This window comes from Triticum aestivum, chromosome 3B, assembly GCF_018294505.1.
Source record: "Triticum aestivum cultivar Chinese Spring chromosome 3B, IWGSC CS RefSeq v2.1, whole genome shotgun sequence".
Classification (NCBI taxonomy): Eukaryota; Viridiplantae; Streptophyta; class Magnoliopsida; order Poales; family Poaceae; genus Triticum; species Triticum aestivum.
In genome coordinates this window covers 797,860,337-797,882,208 of record NC_057801.1, presented here as the reverse complement: position 1 = coordinate 797,882,208, position 21,872 = coordinate 797,860,337, and the positions used below count along the sequence as shown (strand labels likewise).

At 42.9% G+C, this 21,872-nt stretch overlaps 1 protein-coding gene across 1 annotated transcript; it reads left to right on the top strand.

The window, feature by feature from the left end:
* On the top strand, positions 1-5,684 carry LOC123072507 (F-box protein At3g54460; the record flags this gene model as incomplete). The annotated part of the gene is given in 8 exon segments (XM_044496066.1): positions 1-440; positions 1,085-3,598; positions 3,686-3,893; positions 3,978-4,229; positions 4,303-4,362; positions 4,728-4,858; positions 5,163-5,277; positions 5,363-5,684. Coding segments are annotated over 8 exon segments (3,879 nt in total), but the record flags the coding sequence as incomplete, so codon positions are not given.
* Positions 5,685-21,872: the final 16,188 nt, after the last annotated feature.

Below are 21,872 nucleotides of genomic sequence, written 5' to 3'. Positions count from 1 at the left end.
GCCGTGGTCGTGGCCGCGGGCGGCGGGGACGCGGCGCCGGCGCACCGGAAGCTGGGCGGGTACCTGCGCGCGGTGGTCTCGGTCCCGCCCGCCGACGCCAGGTCCCTCCGCCCGCTCGCCCCCTGCTCGCTCTCCGCCTGCGGGGCCGCGCCGCTCGCGCCGCTCCCCGAGGGCGCGGCGGGCCCCGCCCCGCGGGGCTCGCTCCGGTGGCGGGCCACCGGCGGCGGCGGCACCAGCGTCGTGCGCCAGCTCCGGGCGCTCGTCGCCGCGCGCTGCGTCGAGGTGGAGGGCAGGGTGCTCCGGGTCGTCGCGACGAGGGGGGCCGAGGAGGCCAGGGTGGTCGTGCTCGTCGACGTGTACCTCCCCGTCGCCGCCTGGTCCGGGTGGCAGTTCCCGCGATCGCGCTCCGCCGCCGCCGCCGCCGTGTTCAAGCACCTCAGGTCAGTGCCGTCCCCCCCTTCCTCTGCGTCGGTTTCCCCTGACTCTGCACGGTGGAATTTGAATTGCCACGATCAGTCTTCTTCTGATCAATGTGTAGAGAGCCTGGTGGGGTGTGGGGCAGGCAGGATTTTGTCATTTTAGTGGGGATTTGTCGCGGTTACACGCGGGGAATTTATTTCTGCTACTGTTGGTTCTCTGCATTGTGCGATCAGTTTAGCGCTGTTACTACTATTACCTCGCTGCCTTGTGTAACTCGGGTTACTGCAACTGTAATCTGAAGCGTGAGAAATATCCTCTTCCTGTGTTCTCTGCATTTGATACTTCCTAGTCAGTAATGTGTCCAATTTGCTACTTCCTAGTCAGTAATGCACTTGGCATGCATCTGAAGTTGTGATTTGACTGATCACCATCATTTGACTCAAAATTAATAAGAAGCTTGTGGGCTTGTCCCCATGGCATTTCAAAAATTAGTAAAGGTAGCTTCGTAATCCCGTATGGTTACTGCATTTAATTTTAACTATCTGATGCACACGAGTACGAGTTGATCAGTACAGCAGCTCTTTGAGTAGGTTCGTTTTACTATTTCATCGATCCTCCTGTTGATGCTGCTTAACTCCTAGTCTAAGGGAATGTTCTTTTGCAGTTGCAACTGGGATGCTAGGAATGCTTTAGTTGCTTTTGACTGGACTTCTCATGACAATCCACATCCTGATGACCAGTATATTTGGAGCTGCACTGATTGTCATGTCCTTGGCTGCGAGCTTCATCAGATATCATCTGTATCGAATAACGACAAGTCATTTGACCTGCATGAAATCTTCAAAGTTCTCCCCAGTGTTAGGGTGGAGAAGGGGATGCAGATAACAACAATAGTACCAGATGTTATGTCGGATGAAATAGGTATCTGGTCTATCCCTGATGATATATTGAATAAGGTGCTGATTCGCCTTAAACCCGGGGATTTAATAAGAGCGGCAGCTACTTGTCATCACATAAGGACTCTTGCTGCCTCTATTATGCCTTGCATGAAGCTTAAGCTTTTTCCTCATCAAGAGGCGGCTGTCGAATGGATGTTGAGGCGAGAGCAAAACCCTGAGCCCTTAGCGCATCCTCTCTGCAAGAATTTCTGCACTGAGGATGGCTTTCCTTTCTTCATAAATGTTTCCTCTGGTGAAATATTCACTGGGATTGCTCCAACCATAAACGATTTCTGTGGAGGTATGTTCTGTGACGAACCTGGATTAGGGAAGACAGTGACTGCATTGTCTCTTATTCTCAAAACGCATGGAACGTTAGCAGAACCTCCAAGAGGGGTGGATATAAAGTGGTGCACTCATAAACCTGATAAAAAGTATGGATACTATGAATTCAACACCAGCAACTGTTCAAACAGTTTGTCTGAATCAAAAAGGCTCATGGGGAAGAACGTTGTTCAAGAAGATCCATGTTCAAGTGAGCTATCGCATAATGGTGACTCTGTTCCCAGTACAAGATCATCAAGGAAGAGAGGCAGGTTAGTAGACCCTGGTCTATCAACGGTCAGCATGCATGTTTCAATTGAGAAGTCACCAGAATCATGCAATCCACATCCAACGCCAGCTACTCAAGTACTAAAGGTCACCAAAAACTTGAAAAGTGTCAGGAAAAACCTCATGGATGCTTACAGCAAAGATTCAGTTGGCAGTAAAAGGAAGAGAGGCACCGTGTCCGAGTTAAGTGAGACATGGGTTCAGTGTGATAGTTGCAGAAAGTGGCGGAGGTTATCAGATGGAACTGTTCTTGATTCTACTACGGCATGGTTTTGCAGTATGAATGCCGACGCTGCACGGAAGACATGCACTGCTTCAGAGGAATCCTGGGATTTGAAGACAAAGATAACCTATTTGCCAGGATTTTACAAGAAAGATGCGTTGCCGGGAAATGAGCAGAATGTATCATTTTTTGCAAACATATTGAAAGATAATATTTCTTTGATCAACTCTGAAACCAAGAAAGCTTTATTGTGGTTGGCACAACTTCCTCTCAGGAAACATCTCGAGATGGAATCAGTTGGTTTGACACGTCCAGTTCTAGATGCACGGGCGACCACAGGCAAGGGTGCCCGCCCATATTTCAAGTTATTTCAAGCATTCGGCCTTGTGAGGAAGATTGAGCAAGGTGTAACTCGGTGGTATTATCCATCTATGCTTGATGATTTGGCCTTTGACTCGGCTGCGCTTGGAATTGCTCTTGAAAAACCACTGGATTTAGTGAGGTTATATTTATCTAGGGCGACCTTGATAGTTGTGCCTGCTAATTTGATTGATCACTGGACAACACAAATACAACGTCATGTTTCTTCGGATACACTTAATGTTTATGCATGGGGAGATCACAAGAGGCCGCCTGCTCACATCCTTGCTTGGGACTATGACATTGTCATAACCACATTTAGCAGATTAAGCGCAGAATGGGGACCAAGTAAGAAAAGTGTTTTAAAGCAGATCCATTGGTTTAGGGTAATATTAGATGAAGGACACACTTTAGGTTCCAGTCTTGCCCTGACAAACAAATTGCAGATGGCTGTTTCTTTGGTTGCTTCAAACAGGTGGATTTTAACTGGTACACCTACACCGAACACACCAACTAGTCAGGTTGCTCATCTTCACCCCATGCTCAAGTTTCTTCATGAAGAAGCTTATGGTGAAAACTACCACTCATGGGAGTCTGGAATTCATAGGCCCTTTGAGGCTCAAATGGAAGAGGGGCGCATTCGTCTTGTGGAGCTACTTCGGAGGTCCATGATTAGTGCAAGAAAAGCAGATCTCAAAAACATCCCTCCTTGCATAAAAAGAATAACATTTGTAGACTTCAGTGAAGGGCATGCGAAAAGTTACAATGAACTGGTTGTTACTATTCGCCGGAATATACTGATGGCTGATTGGAATGACCCTTCCCATGTTGAATCACTTCTGAATCCCAAGCAGTGGAAATTTCGTACTACTACTATAAGAAATGTCCGGTTGTCTTGCTGTGTTGCTGGGCATATTAAAGTAGCAGAGGCTGGTCATGATATACAAGAAACTATGGATGAGTTGATGCAGGGGGGTCTTGATCCTTCTTCAGAGGAATATCAATCCATAAGATTTGCTCTTTTAAATGGCACCGATTGTATCAGGTATGGAAGTGTTTAATAATAACTAAAGCATATTATCTATCAATCAGATACTCTGACTTGCTCAAACATTCATATTGCTATCTTCAGGTGTCGAGATTGGTGCCGCTTACCTGTTATAACACCTTGTCGGCATCTGCTGTGCCATGATTGTGTAGCTTTGGATAGTGAGAAATGCATAGAATGTGGGAACAACTACGAGATGCAGTCTCCCGAAACTCGTGCACGTCCAGAAAATCCAAACCCAAAATGGCCAGTCCCAAAGGATCTAATTGAACTGCAGCCTTCATATAAGCAGGTCTGTACTCAGAGCTATGTGATGCCATGCAATTTTTTCAGGCACTTTGTTGTCAAGAGTATTTATTTTCTCCATTTTATGCAGGATGACTGGGATCCAGATTGGCAGTCAACGACTAGCAGCAAAGTTGCTTACTTGATCGACAAGTTGAGAAGTTTGCGAGAAGCTAACATGAAACATGTGCACTCGACTAACATAACCATTGGTGCTGGTCCTGCTACTACATCGTCTTATCAAGATGATAATAACACGCAGACCAGGTTACCACAGGCATTGCCTGACAAAGTAATTATATTCTCTCAGTTTCTGGAGCATATTCATGTTATTGAGCAGCAGGTAAATTGTAACGCCCATACTTGTCTTTTCTTAAGAGTATGAATTAGTTGGTTAATGATCTCCTTCTGTTCAGCTGACTATTGCTGGAGTAACATACGCTGGAATGTACAGTCCCATGCCTTTAGGCACTAAGGTATGTGTTTTTTTGCTCTTTCTTCTGTATACCTGTAACATATAACAAGTTGACTGCGTGTATTTGCTATCTTTCCCCCCCAAAAGCAATATTTTTATTGAACTGGGACATGTCCATTTCATTTTGGCCTTTTTTGGCTTGGTGTACCTTAATGGTGATCATGTGTACCACGTTTCTGTCTTGTTCTCATCCCTGTACCATCCTACGTAGTGTCTCCCCTTCCCGTCCACTAGCTTGATGGCCCGCACATCCTCTTTTTTACAATGGAACAAATTTGGCCGTCTAATTAGGGAAAATATGGTAAATCCGTGGCATATGTCAAAACATTTTGTGACTGATCTTTGTGTTGCCACAATTCTTTTCAGAGAAGCGCATTGACGAAGTTTAAAGAGGATCCAACATGCATGGCTTTACTGATGGATGGCACTGCAGCACTGGGCCTTGATTTGAGTTTTGTGAATCATGTTTTTCTGATGGAACCCATATGGGACAGGAGGTAACCTGACTGCTCAATTACTGAAATACTGTCATTTTTGGGCCTGCATCAAAATAGAATATGTACATATGTTTTTGCTGGGATGCAAATAAACGTAGAAACGAAAATTGACTTACCAAATTCTATGCAAACTTAATTACCATGTTCTCCTGCTTTACATCTGTCAGCCATAGGGTAATTTCTATTCTTACTGGTATTTGGCACTTGAGTTAACCACCCTTTTGGGGGATATCCCTTGTTAGCTATCAAATTGTGTATGACCGACCGGTATTGACGGATGGTCCTTCTTTTCTCTGATTATCAGTATGGAGGAACAAGTTATTAGTCGCGCGCATAGAATGGGTGCAACCCGTCCAATAAATGTTGAGACCCTGGCTATGCGCGGTACCATCGAGGAGCAAATGCTCCAACTTCTGCAGGTTTGTGTCGATCACATTGTTCGTAACATGTCATTGCGAAATATATCATCAAACCTTGCCGATAAAATATATGCTTTGTTCGCAGGACTCTAGCGCCTGCAGAAATATGGTTAATAAAGGTGCAGGCGGCACCGAGAACGAAGGGGCTCGGCCTCACCGCAGCCTGCACGATTTCGCCGAGAGTAGTTATCTGGCGAAACTCACCTTCGTGAAAGGATCTAACACGGCATGCATGGATGCCTAGTATGAATTGAGCTGTCACCATAAGTTCTTTGTCTGTTTCTTTTGTTTTGAGATTATAGCGAGGCCCTTCAAGTCATTCTTTTGCAGCAGAAATAAACAGAACTCTGACGGTGGAATCTATGTGCCTTCCCTTTTAAGCAACTGCGAGTTGCTCTTGCTTTTCCCGTCCGACTGCAGTCTTACGATATAATTTTGATTTCTTATAACAGATGACTAAAACTGTAGCTAGTAATTAAATTAGGAAAAAGGAGAATCGAAGTAGTGGAGATGAAGATGCAAGTAGCAAAATGTGCGCATGCATACTCTACATGATTTCGCTGAAAGCAGCTCCCTTTAGCAACTCGCTTTTGTGACAGGATCTAGCAAGAACTAATTTTGGAATATATATTTTTGCGTGAAATTATGAGAGCTTTATTCAAACAAAAGAGCTCCTGAATAAAGCTCTCATAATTTCACGCAGAAAAATAAACTAATTTTGGATTTGCAACTTAAATCTATACCTATGCATCTTCTTTCCTACTTATATAGATTCGAGTTAGTGGTAAATGCACTCTCCTCCTACATGTGGGATCCATCGAATTAGAATAAGAAGCAAAAAGTGGCACTCGAATTGGGTAGTGGAGTCAACCGCTGCTCTTGCCCAAATTGCCAACAGGCGGCAGTTATTTTTTTTTTTTGAGCGTAACCAACAGGCGGCAGTCAGCAAGGGGGGATTCCCTTCCAATTAAAAAAATTGTTTAATTGTAACACCTTTCAGTTTGAGTTTCTGCCAGACCATGACAGTGGCAAAGAACTATTCACACACAACAAGTTCACAAGTCAGACTCGACACAAACCGGACTGAGCCGACCGAAGGCCCTCGCTGGTAACGAGCCAGGCCGGGCTCAGCTAGGTGCGCTCTGGCGCCGGCGAACCGGGCCAGCCCTTTGGCCCAGGCCGGTCGGCTGCCTCGCCGGCCCGACGGCTATAGCCACTGCCAGGTGGGCCCAGCTTGCGGCGGCGCCGGCATCAGAAACGTGGCCGTGGAGGCGGAGCATAGTGAGACATGCTTGCCTATTAGGCAAGAGGATAGCAAGTTGTAAATTATGTCTCGGTAGGACATGGATTTCTATTACTACGAAACTCATAAATGAAAATGAAGTAGTTAATCTTGGGCGTGGTCTAAGATTGTGGGGGAAAATCACCACAAGGGCGGCCCGAGTCGCTCGCGCCGATAAACCCTGAGCATTTGCAGAATGGGAGCTCACGCCAACTCTAACGCACAACTTCAAATGGACGTTTGTTTTGTTCGGATTTTGTCCGTTTATATCAGGAAAAGGGGTGGTGTCCGACCGTTTTTCTAGATGCGTTGGCAGTGCACCCAACGCGGCCGACGCATATGGTTCGTCACGGCCTATCGGAGGCCAAGTCACGGCCTATCGGAGGCCAAATGCAGACAATCTGTAAACTAAACATCGCCAAATAGTTTTACAACCAAATAAACTAAACATTGCAAATAGTTCTGCAACCGAATAAAAAACATAAAGTTTACAACCCAATCGAAATTGTCTTGAATACATGGAAAAAAATGAACCGGTACATCCACTGATCGCCAATGTGATTCCACATGTGCTCAACCAAGCCATTTTGGAGATGCATATGAGTATGCCTATCACGCATCTCATGATGGAAATGGATAAGCTGTCCAAACCTTGTCGGTTCCTAGTGCTCAGGCACAACATTTTCACCTTGATATTCAAACCCTTGGTCGCAAATGTTGTCATCATGTTCATTCTTCATGATCTTGTTGTGCATGATCACATAAATAGTCATCGTCTCCCAAAGCTTCTCGCTGCTCCATGTCAGTGTAGGGTGTCGAACGATACCCCATCGAGATTGAAGCACACCAAAAGCATGCTCCACGTTCTTCCTAGCACTATCTTGTGCTTTGGACAAATCTCTGTTTTTTCTCTCCATCCAGGTTGGATATTGTCTTCACAAGAGTTGACCACAGAGGATAAATATCGTCGGCTAGGTAGTATCCCTTGTTTTAATGGTGGCAATTGATCTCAAAGTTGACCTCTAGGTAGTGGCCTTCCGCAAGCCTTGCAAACACTGGAGAACGCTGCAGCACGTTGATATCACTGTTAGAACTAACCATGCCGAAGAAAGAGTGCCATATCCAATGATCTTGTGAAGCCACCGCTTCTAGTATGACAACACAACCTTTCACATGCCCCTTGTACCATCCCTGTCAAGCAAATGGATAGTTCTTCCACTTCCAGTGCATACAATCTATGCTATCAAGCATTCCCAAAAAGCCTCTATCTACATTGATCACCAAAAATGGGGTTGTATCTGCGGCATCTGACTCTCTCAAGTACTCAGGTTCAAACACTGCCACCACGGCCTTGCAGAAACTGTACATTAATTTGAGACCTCATACAGACGTACTCATCCACAAGATGGCCCAGAATTCTGTATGCAAGCATACGAATAGCTGCAGTGCATCTCTGGTAAGAGAAGAAGCCAACCTTGCCAAGGGCATCCTCCTTGCACTCAAAGTATGGGTCCATATGCTACCACTCCCTCCCAAACATGATTGAACACATGTCTCACCATCCGGAAGCAGCGCTAGAAAAGATGGGATTTGAAGAGAGGGGAATCCTCAAAGTAATCGATACAAAGCAGGGTGTGACCACTCTCCCTATTGCGGTTCAAGGCTGGAGCTTGGCTCGGGATTGATCCCCTGAACTGAGGCCGCTGCCTAGCAATGTGGTCATTCACGACCAATGCAGTAACCACATGCTCTTTGTCATCTGATGATGAATCATCCCATAAACAAATGAAGTTGTTGAAACACATATTCGTCCCCACTATCCATTGTACCTTGCGTTTGTGGTGGAGACACGGCCAGTGAAGAGCACCTCGACCTCTCTGCACAGGCAGCAGACCTATAGAAATGTTGAAGGCCGGCGGCAGACGGCCTTGCAATGCGAGGCGGACGGTGTTGTGGTCGATGTTTTTCGCCGGCTGACGTAGTTTCCCTGGTACCGGATGCAGCGACAAAACCTCACAAACGCCGACAAGAACTCATCCGAAAGCGGGAGGGGCGGTGGGATTTCTGTGGATCCATTGGGGGTTTGGGCGGCTGGGCTAGACAATGAGGAAGCAGTCAGAAAATAGGCGACGACGGTTATGGCGGGGGAGGGGGGTGGGGCAAGCCGCTTAGGGGAAGGGGAAAAGGGGACTATTTCACTGATGGGCGGGCCAGAGGAGAACAAGGAGGTGCGTCCCACCCATCCACACCATGTCCGTTTCAACGCAAACGCGGCCCAAATTTGGGCCGAAAATGGATCGACAGCCGATAAAAAATGGACTGAGGTTCGTTTGCTCCCGTGTGTTGGGTCACGATTTGTGTCTTTCTTTTGCGAGAAACTTCCAATCTATCCATCTTTAATCGTGATAGTACAAAAGAACAACAGAGGTAATGAAAATTACAACCATGTCCATGGACCACCTAGTAACGACCACAAGCACTGGAGCGAGCCGAAGGCGCGCCGCCGTCATCGCCCCTTCCTTACCGGAGCTAGGAAAACCTTGTTGTAGTAGACAGTCGGGAAGTCATCGTGCCAAGGCCCCATAGGACCAGCACACTAGAGCAACAATCATCGCCGATGAAGAAAGTCGTAGATCAGAAGGATCAAACCTATAAACACCTAAACGAAGACGAATGAAGGCCAGATCCAAATAGATCCCCCGAAAACCAGCACCGACCGAATCCCGTAAAATCCAACAGAGACAAACCTCCACATGCTGTAGCGACCAGACCTCAAACAGTCTGATCTCTGTGCTTTAGTGTCATCCCTGGATCAGTAATGCTGACACGCACAGTACTTGAAGGATTTATAACAGAGTAGCAATCACACACTTATTACATCGAATGTCTCCAAAAAGAACTTACTACAATAAATATGGCTTAAGGCCATCTAATAACGATAACAGCGGAAGGCTTGGAAGATAAGTGAGTCCATCGACTCCAACGGCATCACTGAGTATAGAACCACGATCCTAAGGCATCTTACTCGTCGTCTGAAAAGTCTGCAACATGAAATTTGCAGCCCGAAAACGGGTCAGCACATGGAATATGCTGACAAAGTAACACATAGAGAATAATGAAAGAATAAAACTATACTACATGCATATATGGCTGGTGGAGAGCTCTATGGTTACAGTTTTTGCGTAAAGCCAGTTTTTGCCTACTGCAAAGGAATAAATTTATTTAACTATCATGGTGGTTGTTAAACATTGAGAATGATTGACAGCATTCTCAATCCCAATTAAGTAACATCATCATTAAACAAACCCAACAATATTAATTAGAGTAACATGATGAGATTCACATGATAATCCAAGTACTAGATACTCAAAACGTCCATAACCGGGGACACGGCTAATCATGATTAGTTTATATACTCTGCAGAGGTTGCACACTTTTCCCCACATGACTCGATCTTCTCCGTTGGGATTCTCGCACTTCATGGTGTTTGAGAAAACGGATGACCGATACATAGTCTTTCAGAAGCGCTAGCACCTTACGATGGGTAGACCGTACCAACCTACATCCCCTACATCTGCTAGTCTACCACTGTAAGAGTTCGCACGACTTAGTCAACTATGCTAGAGCCCATAATAGCATGTGGCTGCACACGGAAGTTTCTAGCATGAATAATCTTATGATCCCTTTGAGCCTGGGTGGTGGTCCAAAAATAAATAGGCAATCCTGGAATACACAGGTACCTCAATCCACCCAGATGTGTATTAAAGTTGCCACCTTAAATAAACCTTTAATTAACAATCTCACATCTGTTATGGAAATTCACTCACCCAATCCACGTCTACTAGCATAGCATGGCATAATAAGCAAACGTAGAAGTAACTCCCAAGGGTTTGATAATAAAACAGGTAATAGGTACTACCTCATCTACTTCCCCAACCCCACATATTAATCAGATCCTAATCATGCAATTGTTTGAGGATTGTCCTAATGCAATAAAAACTGGCTATGAAGAAGTATGATCAAAGTGTTACGTGCCTTGCTGATGATCCGCGAAACCTAGAGATTTGAAGTAGCAAGCGGCGCAATCCGGGTACTCTATCGCAAACAAACAAGCAAACAAGCATACAATAAGTACTCATCTAATGCACGGGTAAAACTCAAATAAGAGCTCTAACTAGAAAGTTCAACTTAAGAACTCCGGTTTGCAAAAAGAATAAAATCGAACGAAGAAACAAAACTCAAACGGCGAAAGAAACTAGCTTCGTTTACTAATCTGGACCTAAGTCAAATTTTACAGAAGCAAAAACTGGTTTGAGTAGATTATTCGGAAAGAGGGTTTCGAGATGAAACTCTAGGCGCTTGAATCGCCTGATTCCGATAAATGAGCGAAAAGATAAACTAAAATGAAAATCGGATCAGAAATCGCGATCAGAAAAATCGCGGAATAAATCCGAGAAAAAGAAAAACGACGAACATATTAACGAACGAACGTTCGTTATCTGGATCTATACGACGGATACGTCCGTTAAAACGAACGAACGAGCGAACGCTCGTTAAATAAATAAACCGATAAAACCGATCTAATAAAATAAAAAAATCTAGGGTTTTTCTTAAAGAAAAACCAAAGTGGTTTTCTTAAAAAAACGGCGTCGGCGACGGCGGCGGTACCTCCGGCGAGGCGGGGTGGCTCCGGTGGGGTTGGCTAGGGGCTGCGGGGTGGCGTGGCGGCGGCGGCGGCACGAGGCGGCGGGAGGCGGTGGCTCCGGCGGCGGGAAGTGCGGCGGCGGCGGCTGCAGCTTGGGGTCCCAAGGGGGGCCCCGGGCTGGGTATTTAAAGGGGGAGGGGAGGTGCGGCGGCTTAGGGAAGGGGCAAGCGACGGCGGCGGGAGGCAGAGTCCGAGCCGGACTCTGCGGCGGCGACGCGGGGAAGGCCGGCCTGGCTCGGCTGGGCTTCGGCCGAGTCGGGCGCGGGGAGTTTTTTTTTAAAATAATTTCGTCGAACTGAAAAAAATCTAGAAAATTAAATAAAAATCTAAAAATACCAAAATAAATTTTCGTCGTCCAAATAAAATATTTAGAACAAGATTACATTTTTTTGGTCTTAAAATGCATTTTTGAAAATCGTGCAATTTTTCCTAAATTCAAATAAAATAGCAAAAACTCCAAAATAAATATTATTTGAATTTTTTATTAAATCCTCATCATTTCTTTATTTTGGGAAAGTCATTTTATTCTCTCCCTCATATTTTTATGATCGAAATAATTGAAGACAAAATAAATGAAATCAAATGATCCTATTTTCAAAATTTGAGAAACTCAAATATGAAAATAGCGAAATCCCCAACTCTCTCCGTGGGTCCTTGAGTTGCGTAGAATTTCTAGGATCAAGGAAAATGCAATAAAATATGATATGCAACGATGATCTATGTATAACATTCCAAATTGAAAATTTGGGATGTTACAAACCTACCCTCCTTAAGATGAATCTCGCCCTCGAGATTCGGGTTTCGCTAGAAAATAGGTGAGGGTGGTCCTTCAGCAAATCTTCCTCTCATTCCCAGGTGGCTTCCTCCTCGGTGTGGTGGCTCCACTGAACTTTACAAAACTTGATAACCTTGTTGCGGGTGACTCGGCTGGCATACTCAAGAATCTTAACTGGTTTCTCCTCATAGGTCAAATCACTGTCCAACTGAATCACCTCTAATGGCACTGTATCTCTCAACGGTATATCAGCCATCTCTGCGTGGCACTTCTTCAACTGGGAAACGTGGAACACATCGTGAACTCCTGACAATCCCTCAGGCAATTCCAATTTGTAGGCAACCTCTCCCATACATTCCAAAACTTTGTATGGTCCCACAAAACGTGGCGCTAACTTTCCTTTAACACCAAAACGCTTGACTCCTCGAAGTGGAGATACACGAAGATAGACTCTATCTCCGGCTTCATAAACGGTCTCCTTGCGTTTTGCATCTGCATAGCTTTTTTGCCTGGACTGGGCTACCTTGAGCCTGTCGCAAATCAACTTCACTTTCCGTTCAGACTCCTTAATCAAATCTGGTCCAAACAACTGACGGTCTCCAACTTCGTCCCAAGACAACGGGATTCTGCACCTCCTTCCGTACAAGGCTTCGAAAGGGGCCATCTTCAAACTGGATTGATAATTGTTGTTGTAGGAGAACTCCGCATACGGCAAATTGCCGTCCCAACTAGATCCGTAATCTAGTGCACAAGCTCTCAGCATATCCTCCAAAATCTGGTTTACTCTCTCGGTCTGTCCATCTGTCTGCGGATGAAAAGCGGTACTGAACTCTAGCCTGGTACCCAAAGTTTCGTGCAACTGATTCCAGAACTTTGAGGTGAACCGAGTTCCTCTATCTGATACAATGCTCCTTGGAACTCCACGCAGACATACGATCCTGGTCATATATATCTTGGCCAACTTAGCACTAGTGTAAGTGGTCTTCACTGGAATGAAATGAGCTACCTTCGTCAAACGATCGACTACAACCCAAATCGAGTCATAGCCTGAACGAGTCCTGGGCAATCCTGTGATAAAATCCATGCCTAGCTTATCCCACTTCCATTCGGGTATCGGCAATGGTTGGAACAATCCTGCTGGCTTCTGATGCTCTGCCTTTACTCTCTGACATACATCACAAACTGCTACATACTCCGCAATATCCTTCTTCATTCCGATCCACCATAAAGTCTCCTTTAAATCCAAGTACATCTTGGTATTACCTGGGTGAATTGAATACGGCGAATCATGGGCCTCTTGCAAAATCAACTTCCATATCTCTGGGTCATTAGGCACATAAACACGGTCTTCAAACCATAAGGTATCGTGCTCATCCTCACGAAATCCCTTGGCTTTTCCTTTGCTCAACTTCTCCTTTATCTCAGCAATTTCCTTGTCGGTCTTCTGAGCTTCTCTGATCTTATCCATCAAAGTCGACTGAATTTCTAACGTTGCTACATAGCCTCTCGGAACTATCTCCAAGCATAGTTCGCAAAGGTCCTTGGCTAACTCCTTTGGCAGTCCTGTGGTCATGAGTGTATTGACATGACTCTTACAGCTCAACGCGTCGGCTACTACGTTAGCCTTTCCGGCGTGATACTGCAATCTCATATCGTAATCCTTGATGAGTTCCAACCATCTCCGTTGCCTGAGATTCAATTCCTTCTGCGTGAAAATGTACTTCAGACTCTTGTGATCCGTGTACACCTCACAATGATTTCCGATAAGAAAATGTCTCCATGTCTTCAATGCATGCACTACGGCTGCTAACTCCAAATCATGTGTGGCATAATTCAACTCATGAGGTTTAAGCTGTCGGGACGCATACGAGACAACTCTTCCCTCCTGCATAAGCACCGCTCCAAGTCCTCGACGTGAATCATCGCAATACACCTCATAATCCTTGGTCTGATCTGGCAGAATTAACACTTGTGAGGTGACTAGACGTTCCTTCAATTCTTGAAACTGGCCTCACATTCCTCAGTCCAATTGAACTTGGTATCCTTTTTCAACAACTCAGTCATGGGCTTTGCAATCTTTGAAAAGTTCTCAATGAATCTCCTGTAGTATCTTGCCAGTCCAAGAAAACTCCTGATCTCTCCAACTGTCGTTGGTGCTACCCAATTTTTCACAGTGACAACCTTCGTGGAGTCTATTGCTATTCCTTCTCCGGATATCACATGTCCGAGGAACCCAACTTCTTTCAACCAAAACTCACATTTGCTGAACTTGGCGTATAACTGGTGTTCCCTAAGCTTCTCCAATACCAAACGCAAATGCTCCTTATGCTCCTCTTCATTCTTCGAGTAGACTGAGATATCATCAATGAACACCACGACGAACTTATCCAGAAACTCCATAAATACTTTGTTCATCATGTTCATCAAATAGGCAGGTGCGTTAGTCAGACCAAATGACATAACGGTATACTCGTACAGCCCATACCTGGTGGTAAAATCCGTCTTAGGTATATCCTGCTCTCGAATCTTCAGCTGATGGTATCCCGATCGCAAATTGATCTTGGAAAATACCTTCGCTCCTTGCAGTCGGTCAAACAGATCATTGATCATCGGCAGTGGGTACTTGTTCTTGATGGTTACTGCTGAAAGTACATGTAGTCCCCATGTGTGGTTTTGGTAATTAATGACAATCCTGATGGACTAATGTTTGCATTGAGATATACATTTGAAGGTTAGTCCCATTGGAATATGATTGAAGAATAATGGAAGACAACTCCTTTGAAGCAACAATTACATTGAGATGATCAAAATGAAGTTCATTGGAGTATCTTAAGGAGTGGCTCAAAGATATGATCATAATGGACTCATGCGTGAGTCATGATTGATCAAGTATTCAAGCAAGCTATTCAAGTGAAGAATTCAATATACCCTTCAAGATGTCAAGATTAAACATGGAGTAGAGATATAGGTTGACCAAGATGAAGCTCAAAGATCGAACTCTAAATGGTCAACACACGGGCGAAAGTGATGCACCACATAGGATCTTGTGGTATGATAAGAAATTATCAATTGCACTCTATGTACTAACCCATACTACGTGTTTTCTATGTTTCTGAGCGTTAGGTGATTCTCATGGGCTCGCATCGAGAAAGAGATTTCAAGTGTCTATGAGAGGATGACATCAAGTATTGGTGATCATGGTTGACAAGGGAAAGTTCAAGATAACCATCCCAAAGGATTACATGCTTGAAGCTTGTGGATGATCACATGATGGACAAGTGAAGATGAATACAAAGCAAAGCTTCCCCACATTGTGTATGGGGGAGAGACTTGAAGACTTCACCAATGTTTTGCCTTCATCTTGAGCCAAGAAGAAACATCAACGTCAAGCTCAAGTGAACGGCTTGTGTCAAAGGTATTAGTTCCTTTGACGTTAGTGTTGTGGAGTGATGACCACCAAAAAGAAACATATACACTCAAGAATGGATTCTCGATAGCTATGTAGTGTAGCTCTTTTATGATTCTTGAGTTATAGGGATCCCGCACTATTAATAGGGGATAAAAGGGGTTTGTGATGGATTTGCTCAAGTCAACATCTTCTATCAACAATTCCACACCTATCCTATATACCAAACAAAATCCAAAGCCAAATAGGTTTCCCAAATATTCGATAAAACCTTTGCATATTTGGCATCCTCAATTTTGGTTGATCTTGGTTGGTTCTTTATGTGAGGACCTAGGGTTTTTCCATAGCTTCGAAACGAGCCCAAGATCATCAAAATCGGAGTTCGTATGAAAAAGTTATGCATGTTTTACTTTCGGTATGTTGGCTGTTTTCTGCGGGGACGGAAGTTCCGGGCAAGTTCCGGGGAAAGTTCCGGGTTAACCAGAGAGTTTGCACATATGTGTTCAATAGGGGGCCCGGAAGTTCCGGGCTTGCCCAAGTTCCGGGCTGCGTTTTTTTATGCGTAACGGGCAGATTTGGTGGGGCACTATATAAGGCACCCTTCTTCCCCATCGAGCTAGAGCTTTTGGATCTGAGATTTCCCCATTCTTTTGAGCTCTATCCTCATCCCCAAGCCTCAAAACTCCAATCCATTTGGGGGAAAACTATCCCATGGATCTAGGGTTCATTGGTTGACCTCCTCCATTGTTCCTCTCCTCTCCCATCCCTCCATAGCATTAGTTGCGTCTGGTGGGATTTGAGAGAGAGGGATTTGAGCCTTCTCGTGCTTCCCCCCGATGAGATTTGTGAGAGTTCTTGAGAGAGATTTCATCCAAGCATACAACCACTCCTCCTCTCTCTTTTGACAAAAGCAATTTGTGATTTGAGCAAGTCTTGAGCATTTCCCCCTTGATCTTGTTACTCTTGGAGGTTGGAGACTCCTAGGCGGTAGGAGTGCTCCGGTGAGGAATCAACTTGTGATTTGTGCCCCGGAAAGTTTGTGAAGGTTTGGAGGCAGCCTCAAGGTCTACCACTAGTGGTTGGGAATCGCCTTCGTGGTGATATCTCAAGGAGAATAGGGTGAGCCTTCGTGGCGTTGGTGTGCCTTCTTGGTAACATCCACCTCTCTAACGGTGACTAGCTTCCCTCCAAGGAAGTGAACATCGGGATACATCCTCGTCTCCGTGACTTTGGTTATCCCTAACCCTAACTCCTTACTTGTGGTTTACTTTGGTCATTTGACCGTGCATTCACTATATCTTGTTGTCCTCATTATATTGTGGTGATTCATTATATTGTGTTGGCCATTTCCTTGTAGAGATTATTTAGGCCTATAGTTCATATTCCACAATTCATACTTGCTACTATTGATATACTTTGTGATTAGTGTGAATTGCTAACTTGTGTCATACACTTCCATATATTGCGATATTGCTCAAGTAAGTTTGTGTAACTTACTTGAGTTTGCTTGTATCATTCAATCCCATATATTGTGATACAATTTGTGTAAGCTTGTATTGCTTACTTGTGGTTGTGTGTATTATTCATTTCCATATCTCGTGATATACATTGAGTAAGTTTGTGTGACTTACTTGTGCTTACTCATATCCTCGTTGTTCCCATCTTGTTTATGCTAAGTTGTTGGTGCACTTAGTGAGCCTAGTATATTTAGGATTTGTGATTGAAAAGTATCCGCTTAGTTTATTTCCGCCTTAGGATATAACCAAATCCGTAAAAAAAATTAAAACGCCTATTCACCCCCCTCTAGGCGACATCGTGGTCCTTTCAATTGGTATCAGAGCTAGGTCTCTCCTTATTAGGCTTAACCGCCTAGAGAGTAACGATGTCGACTAGTGAACTAGTGCACAAGGACACATTTTGTTTTAATGGCACAAATGACATTATATGGAGATTACGCATGCTTTGTCACTTTCGGGCCATGGGTCCAAATGCTTTGCGGATTGTGGTTGTAGGGAATTCAAATCTAAAGGATGGACAATCTCCATCACTTGATGATATGCATCTTGATTGTGAAGCTTTAAGTGTCATTCACCAAGCTATAACCTTTGAGGTGTTCAAGTCAATCTCGTCTTGTTCGTTGGCTCATGAGGCTTGGACCAAAATTGAAGATATATATGGTGGGTCCAATCTTGATGAAGACAATATTATTTTTGGGGAGTTAATGGAGGAGTTCTCCACATTTCTAAATCATGAAGAGCTCTCTATTGCTTCCACCTCCGATTACTTGCATACCTTAACATCTTTCACTTCACCAAAATGTGGCTTACCACAAGGTAATGACATGGTAAGTGAACAAATATCTCGTGATGATGGTATTAAGATCTTCATTGATGATCTTGCTTATGTTGATACGAGTGATGTATCTTCTATGGACACGAGAATATCTAAACCGAAAACATCATACATTCTTGTGTAGAGAGTCCTTGCATATCAACTAATGATGCACTCATAAATTTGTGTGATGATATGCTTGGTCGTTTGTGTTGCCATATTCAAAATGCCGTGATTCCCTCTAGTTCTCTTTGTGAAACTAACCATGTAGAGGAAATCAAGAAAAATGAGGCACGCTTGGTTGATGAAGAACCCTCCTCTCCAAAATAATCAGCATCAACCCCTTGTGTTCACATGTGCCTCATGGCAAGAGGTAATGACGAGGTATCATCTTCTCTTAGTGATAATGATGATAGTTGTAATGAGGAAGATGATGAAGTCTTGACTCAAAATCTCTATGAGATTGGGAAAACTCTTCGTAGAGCTAAAAATAACACTTATAAAAGGCTCCAAGATGTTCTTGCTTGCTTTCAAAAACGTAACGACTTATTCCTTTATGAGCAAGCAAAAAGTGAACAACTGGAACATGAACTTGCTATGGCTCATCAATGTCTGAGTGACTTGAGGTCTTTAAAAGAAGAGACTGAAGTTACTCATTGTAAACTTAAAGAGGATTTTGAGCACCTTGACCTTGACTACAAGAAGGTCAAAGGAGAGCTCACCAAACTCTCTAAGTCTCATGAGGAACTTCAAGCTACTCATGCGGAGTCTCTAGCCTCTACATGCTCATCTCATATTAATAATGATGCTTGTGCTACTAACTCTATCTTGTGTGAAGCATCGATACTAAAAGAAAATGTTGAGCTAAGGACTCAACTTGATTTGCTAACTAGCAATTATGGGAAATTGGGAGAAATTCATAAAAAGCTCTCAGGCACTCATGAGGATCTTCTAATCTCTCATGATGAGTTAAAGTTCATGAGGCTATTGTCACCAAGGTAAAATCATGTGAGTCTCATGTGGATATTAGCACATCTTCTACTTGAAATGCCTTATTGTCATCTGCTAGTCCTTGCAATTCCTCTCTACATGATATTGGTACATCGTGTAATGAATTGCTCACCATGCCTTGTTGCTCTAACAATGAAGCTTCTACTTCCTCTAGTTCTTTTGTTAATACTAACCTTGTAAAGGAAAATAAAGAGCTCAAGGCCCAAGTCACTAGTTTGAAGAAAGACTTGGAAAAATGTTGTGATAATATCTTGAGTGTGCAAAAGGACCCTCAAGACAAAATAGGACTTGATTTCATCTCCAACAAGAAGAAGTCCAAGAACAAGAAGAAGGGACAATATCAAGTCAAGAATTCGACCAACATTACTTGCTTCAAGTGCAAGAATGTTGGACACCATGTGAGATCTTGTCCATTGAAGAAGAAGGCTTCAAATGTGAAGCATCAAGGGAAGTGGCCTCAAGTTCAATATCAATATAATGAAAGGCCTCTTCCCATGCCTAACCAAGATAATTCTCTCCACGTTGAAAAGGTAAAGAAGAAGAGAAAGGGGAGCACATGTTGCTATATTTGCCGTAAGAAGGGACACATAGCTTCATCTTGTCCCAACGGTAACATATCTAAGCCTCCTATAGTCAATAATCATTATTCGCTAAGGAAGGATATTGTTGGCAATGTGTTTGCCAAGTTTGTGGGTTCCCAAAGAAGTTTGAAAGTGGACAAGACCATTTGGGTTGCCAAGCCTATTGTTACTAACTTCTTAGGACTCAACTTGGTTGGGGACCATCAAACTCAAACTTGATCAATAGGTGTGTGGAGGGCATTGGAGACTTGGCTACTTCATGAAGAAAAACTATTTTCACCATATGTTATGGTTAATGCCAAGTCAAGTGGATTATCATCATATCTATCAATCCAATACTCCTCTTTGCGGTAACTTGTACTTGCATTGTTTACATTGAAAGTCACTATGTCCCTTGCATGTTTAGGTTTTGTACCTAGCATGTGCTTGTATAGTTGTGCTTCCTAGTATGCTTGATTTGTGTTATCTAGCATTTAGGGACAATTGCATTTTTACCCCTAGTTGGTTCCTACCCATGGGTTTTGCCCTTACTTTTCGAGCTTGCTCAGTTTTGCCCTTACTTTTTCCATCGAGGTCCCTCGAATGCCCTTTGACCGTTTGACCAAAACTTTGAAAATTCATAACTAATTCGTATGAACTCGGGAAAATGCAAATAAGATATCAAAATGTTCAGATAAACATTACCTTTATGGGCATATCATTTGCATTCAGGATAAAAGCAGTGTTTAAACTACCTGAGGTAATTAATGTTATTAACATTATTAAACATAAATAGGTATAAACAATATTTTTTTCGTGAATAAAAATTATATGCAAATGTAGGTGATGTCTTTTGAACATCCTGATACCTTATTTGCATTTTCATGAGTTCGTATTAACTTGTTATGATCTTTCCAAATAATGGTCAAAGTTGTTAGAACATTCATAACAAGTTGATACAAACTCATAAAAATGCAAATAAGTTATCAGGATGTTTAGAAAACATCACCTACATTTGCATGTAATTTTTATTCATGAAAAAAAATATTGTTTATACCTATTTATTTTTAATAATGTTAATAATATTAATTACCTCGGGTAGTTTAAACAATGCTTTTGTCCTGACTGCAAATGATATGCCCATAAAGGTAATGTTTATCTGAACATTTTGATATCTTATTTGCATTTTTCTGAGTTTGTATGATTTAGTTATGAATTTTTAAAGTTTTGGTCAAACAGTCAAAGGGCATCCGAGGGACCTCGATGGAAAAAGTAAGGGCAAAACTGAGCAAGCTCGAAAAGTAAGGGCAAAACCCGTGGGTAGGAACCAACTAGGGGTAAAAATGCAATTGTCCCTAGCATTTATAGGTTGCAATGCACTTCATATATTTGTGTGTGTGGTTTCAAGCCTTTATTGCTTCATTAGTTGAATCTTCCTTGGCTCTTTTGAGATATTTACGGATATCACAAACCTTAAATGTGTATGTATGTGGGATACCACCTAGTATTGTTAGTTCAATATTATCTAGTTACTATGTGGTATGTAAAGCTCATTTGAAACTCAAATTATCTCCACTAATTATCCTTAGTTGGGTTTTATTTGCTTCTTGTGGATAATACATGGATCATCATATTATGGGGGAGTGATATGCTTTGTGCATATCACAATCCTTGTTAATATGAACAATTGAGGGATGCCACTTAGAATTTATATTTGAGATTATCTTATATCTCCGTGGCACGCAATGTCTTGTTTACATATGGCATTCTTGTGCGGTTTTGCCCATGGTTATCTTTAAAATCATTTTTGGAAAATCATTTGATTAAAGCTATTCCAATTATTTCTTTGCATGATGATCTATCTAGCTGGAATGTTAATATTATGCTATCCAAGCATTATGTTTATTTTCTAAAGTCTCATGTTATGCTTGTGTTAGTATAGATTATCATGTACTTATTTGGTTTCTACACCGGATGATAACCCGAAATACCATTTTGTTTGAATTCATCTTATTGCTCTATATGAGAGTTTGTTATCTCATTGTTTATAGTGTCCTATATCTACTTGAGTGAGATATTCCTATGAGTATGTGTGCAATGCATATCTTATATGCTCATTGTTTTTTTCCTTGGTTCATATGTTGAACTTTGTGGCTATCATATGTTGATTTGTCACTTTGATTCATTTTGGACAACATAAATGACTAGTAATGTTATTGGACGGTTATGTGGTCATTTGCCCAATTTGTATCTCCCTGGATTTTGGTAGGCTTGTACATGCATATTTACCATGTGTAAATTCACATGCCTTGTTTGCCTTATTTGATCCAATATATATATGGTAAATCCATCAAATTCTTAATAGCTAAGATGTGCATGAAATTCAAATTCATATCAATATGCACATATTTAAGTGGTTTACCCTATGTGTTGTAGTTATGCTAACTACTTCGGACCCAATAAGTTTGGGGACCATATTGTACTTAAAATGTGTTAGGTACATTTGAGAAGCATTGTGTGCTTGG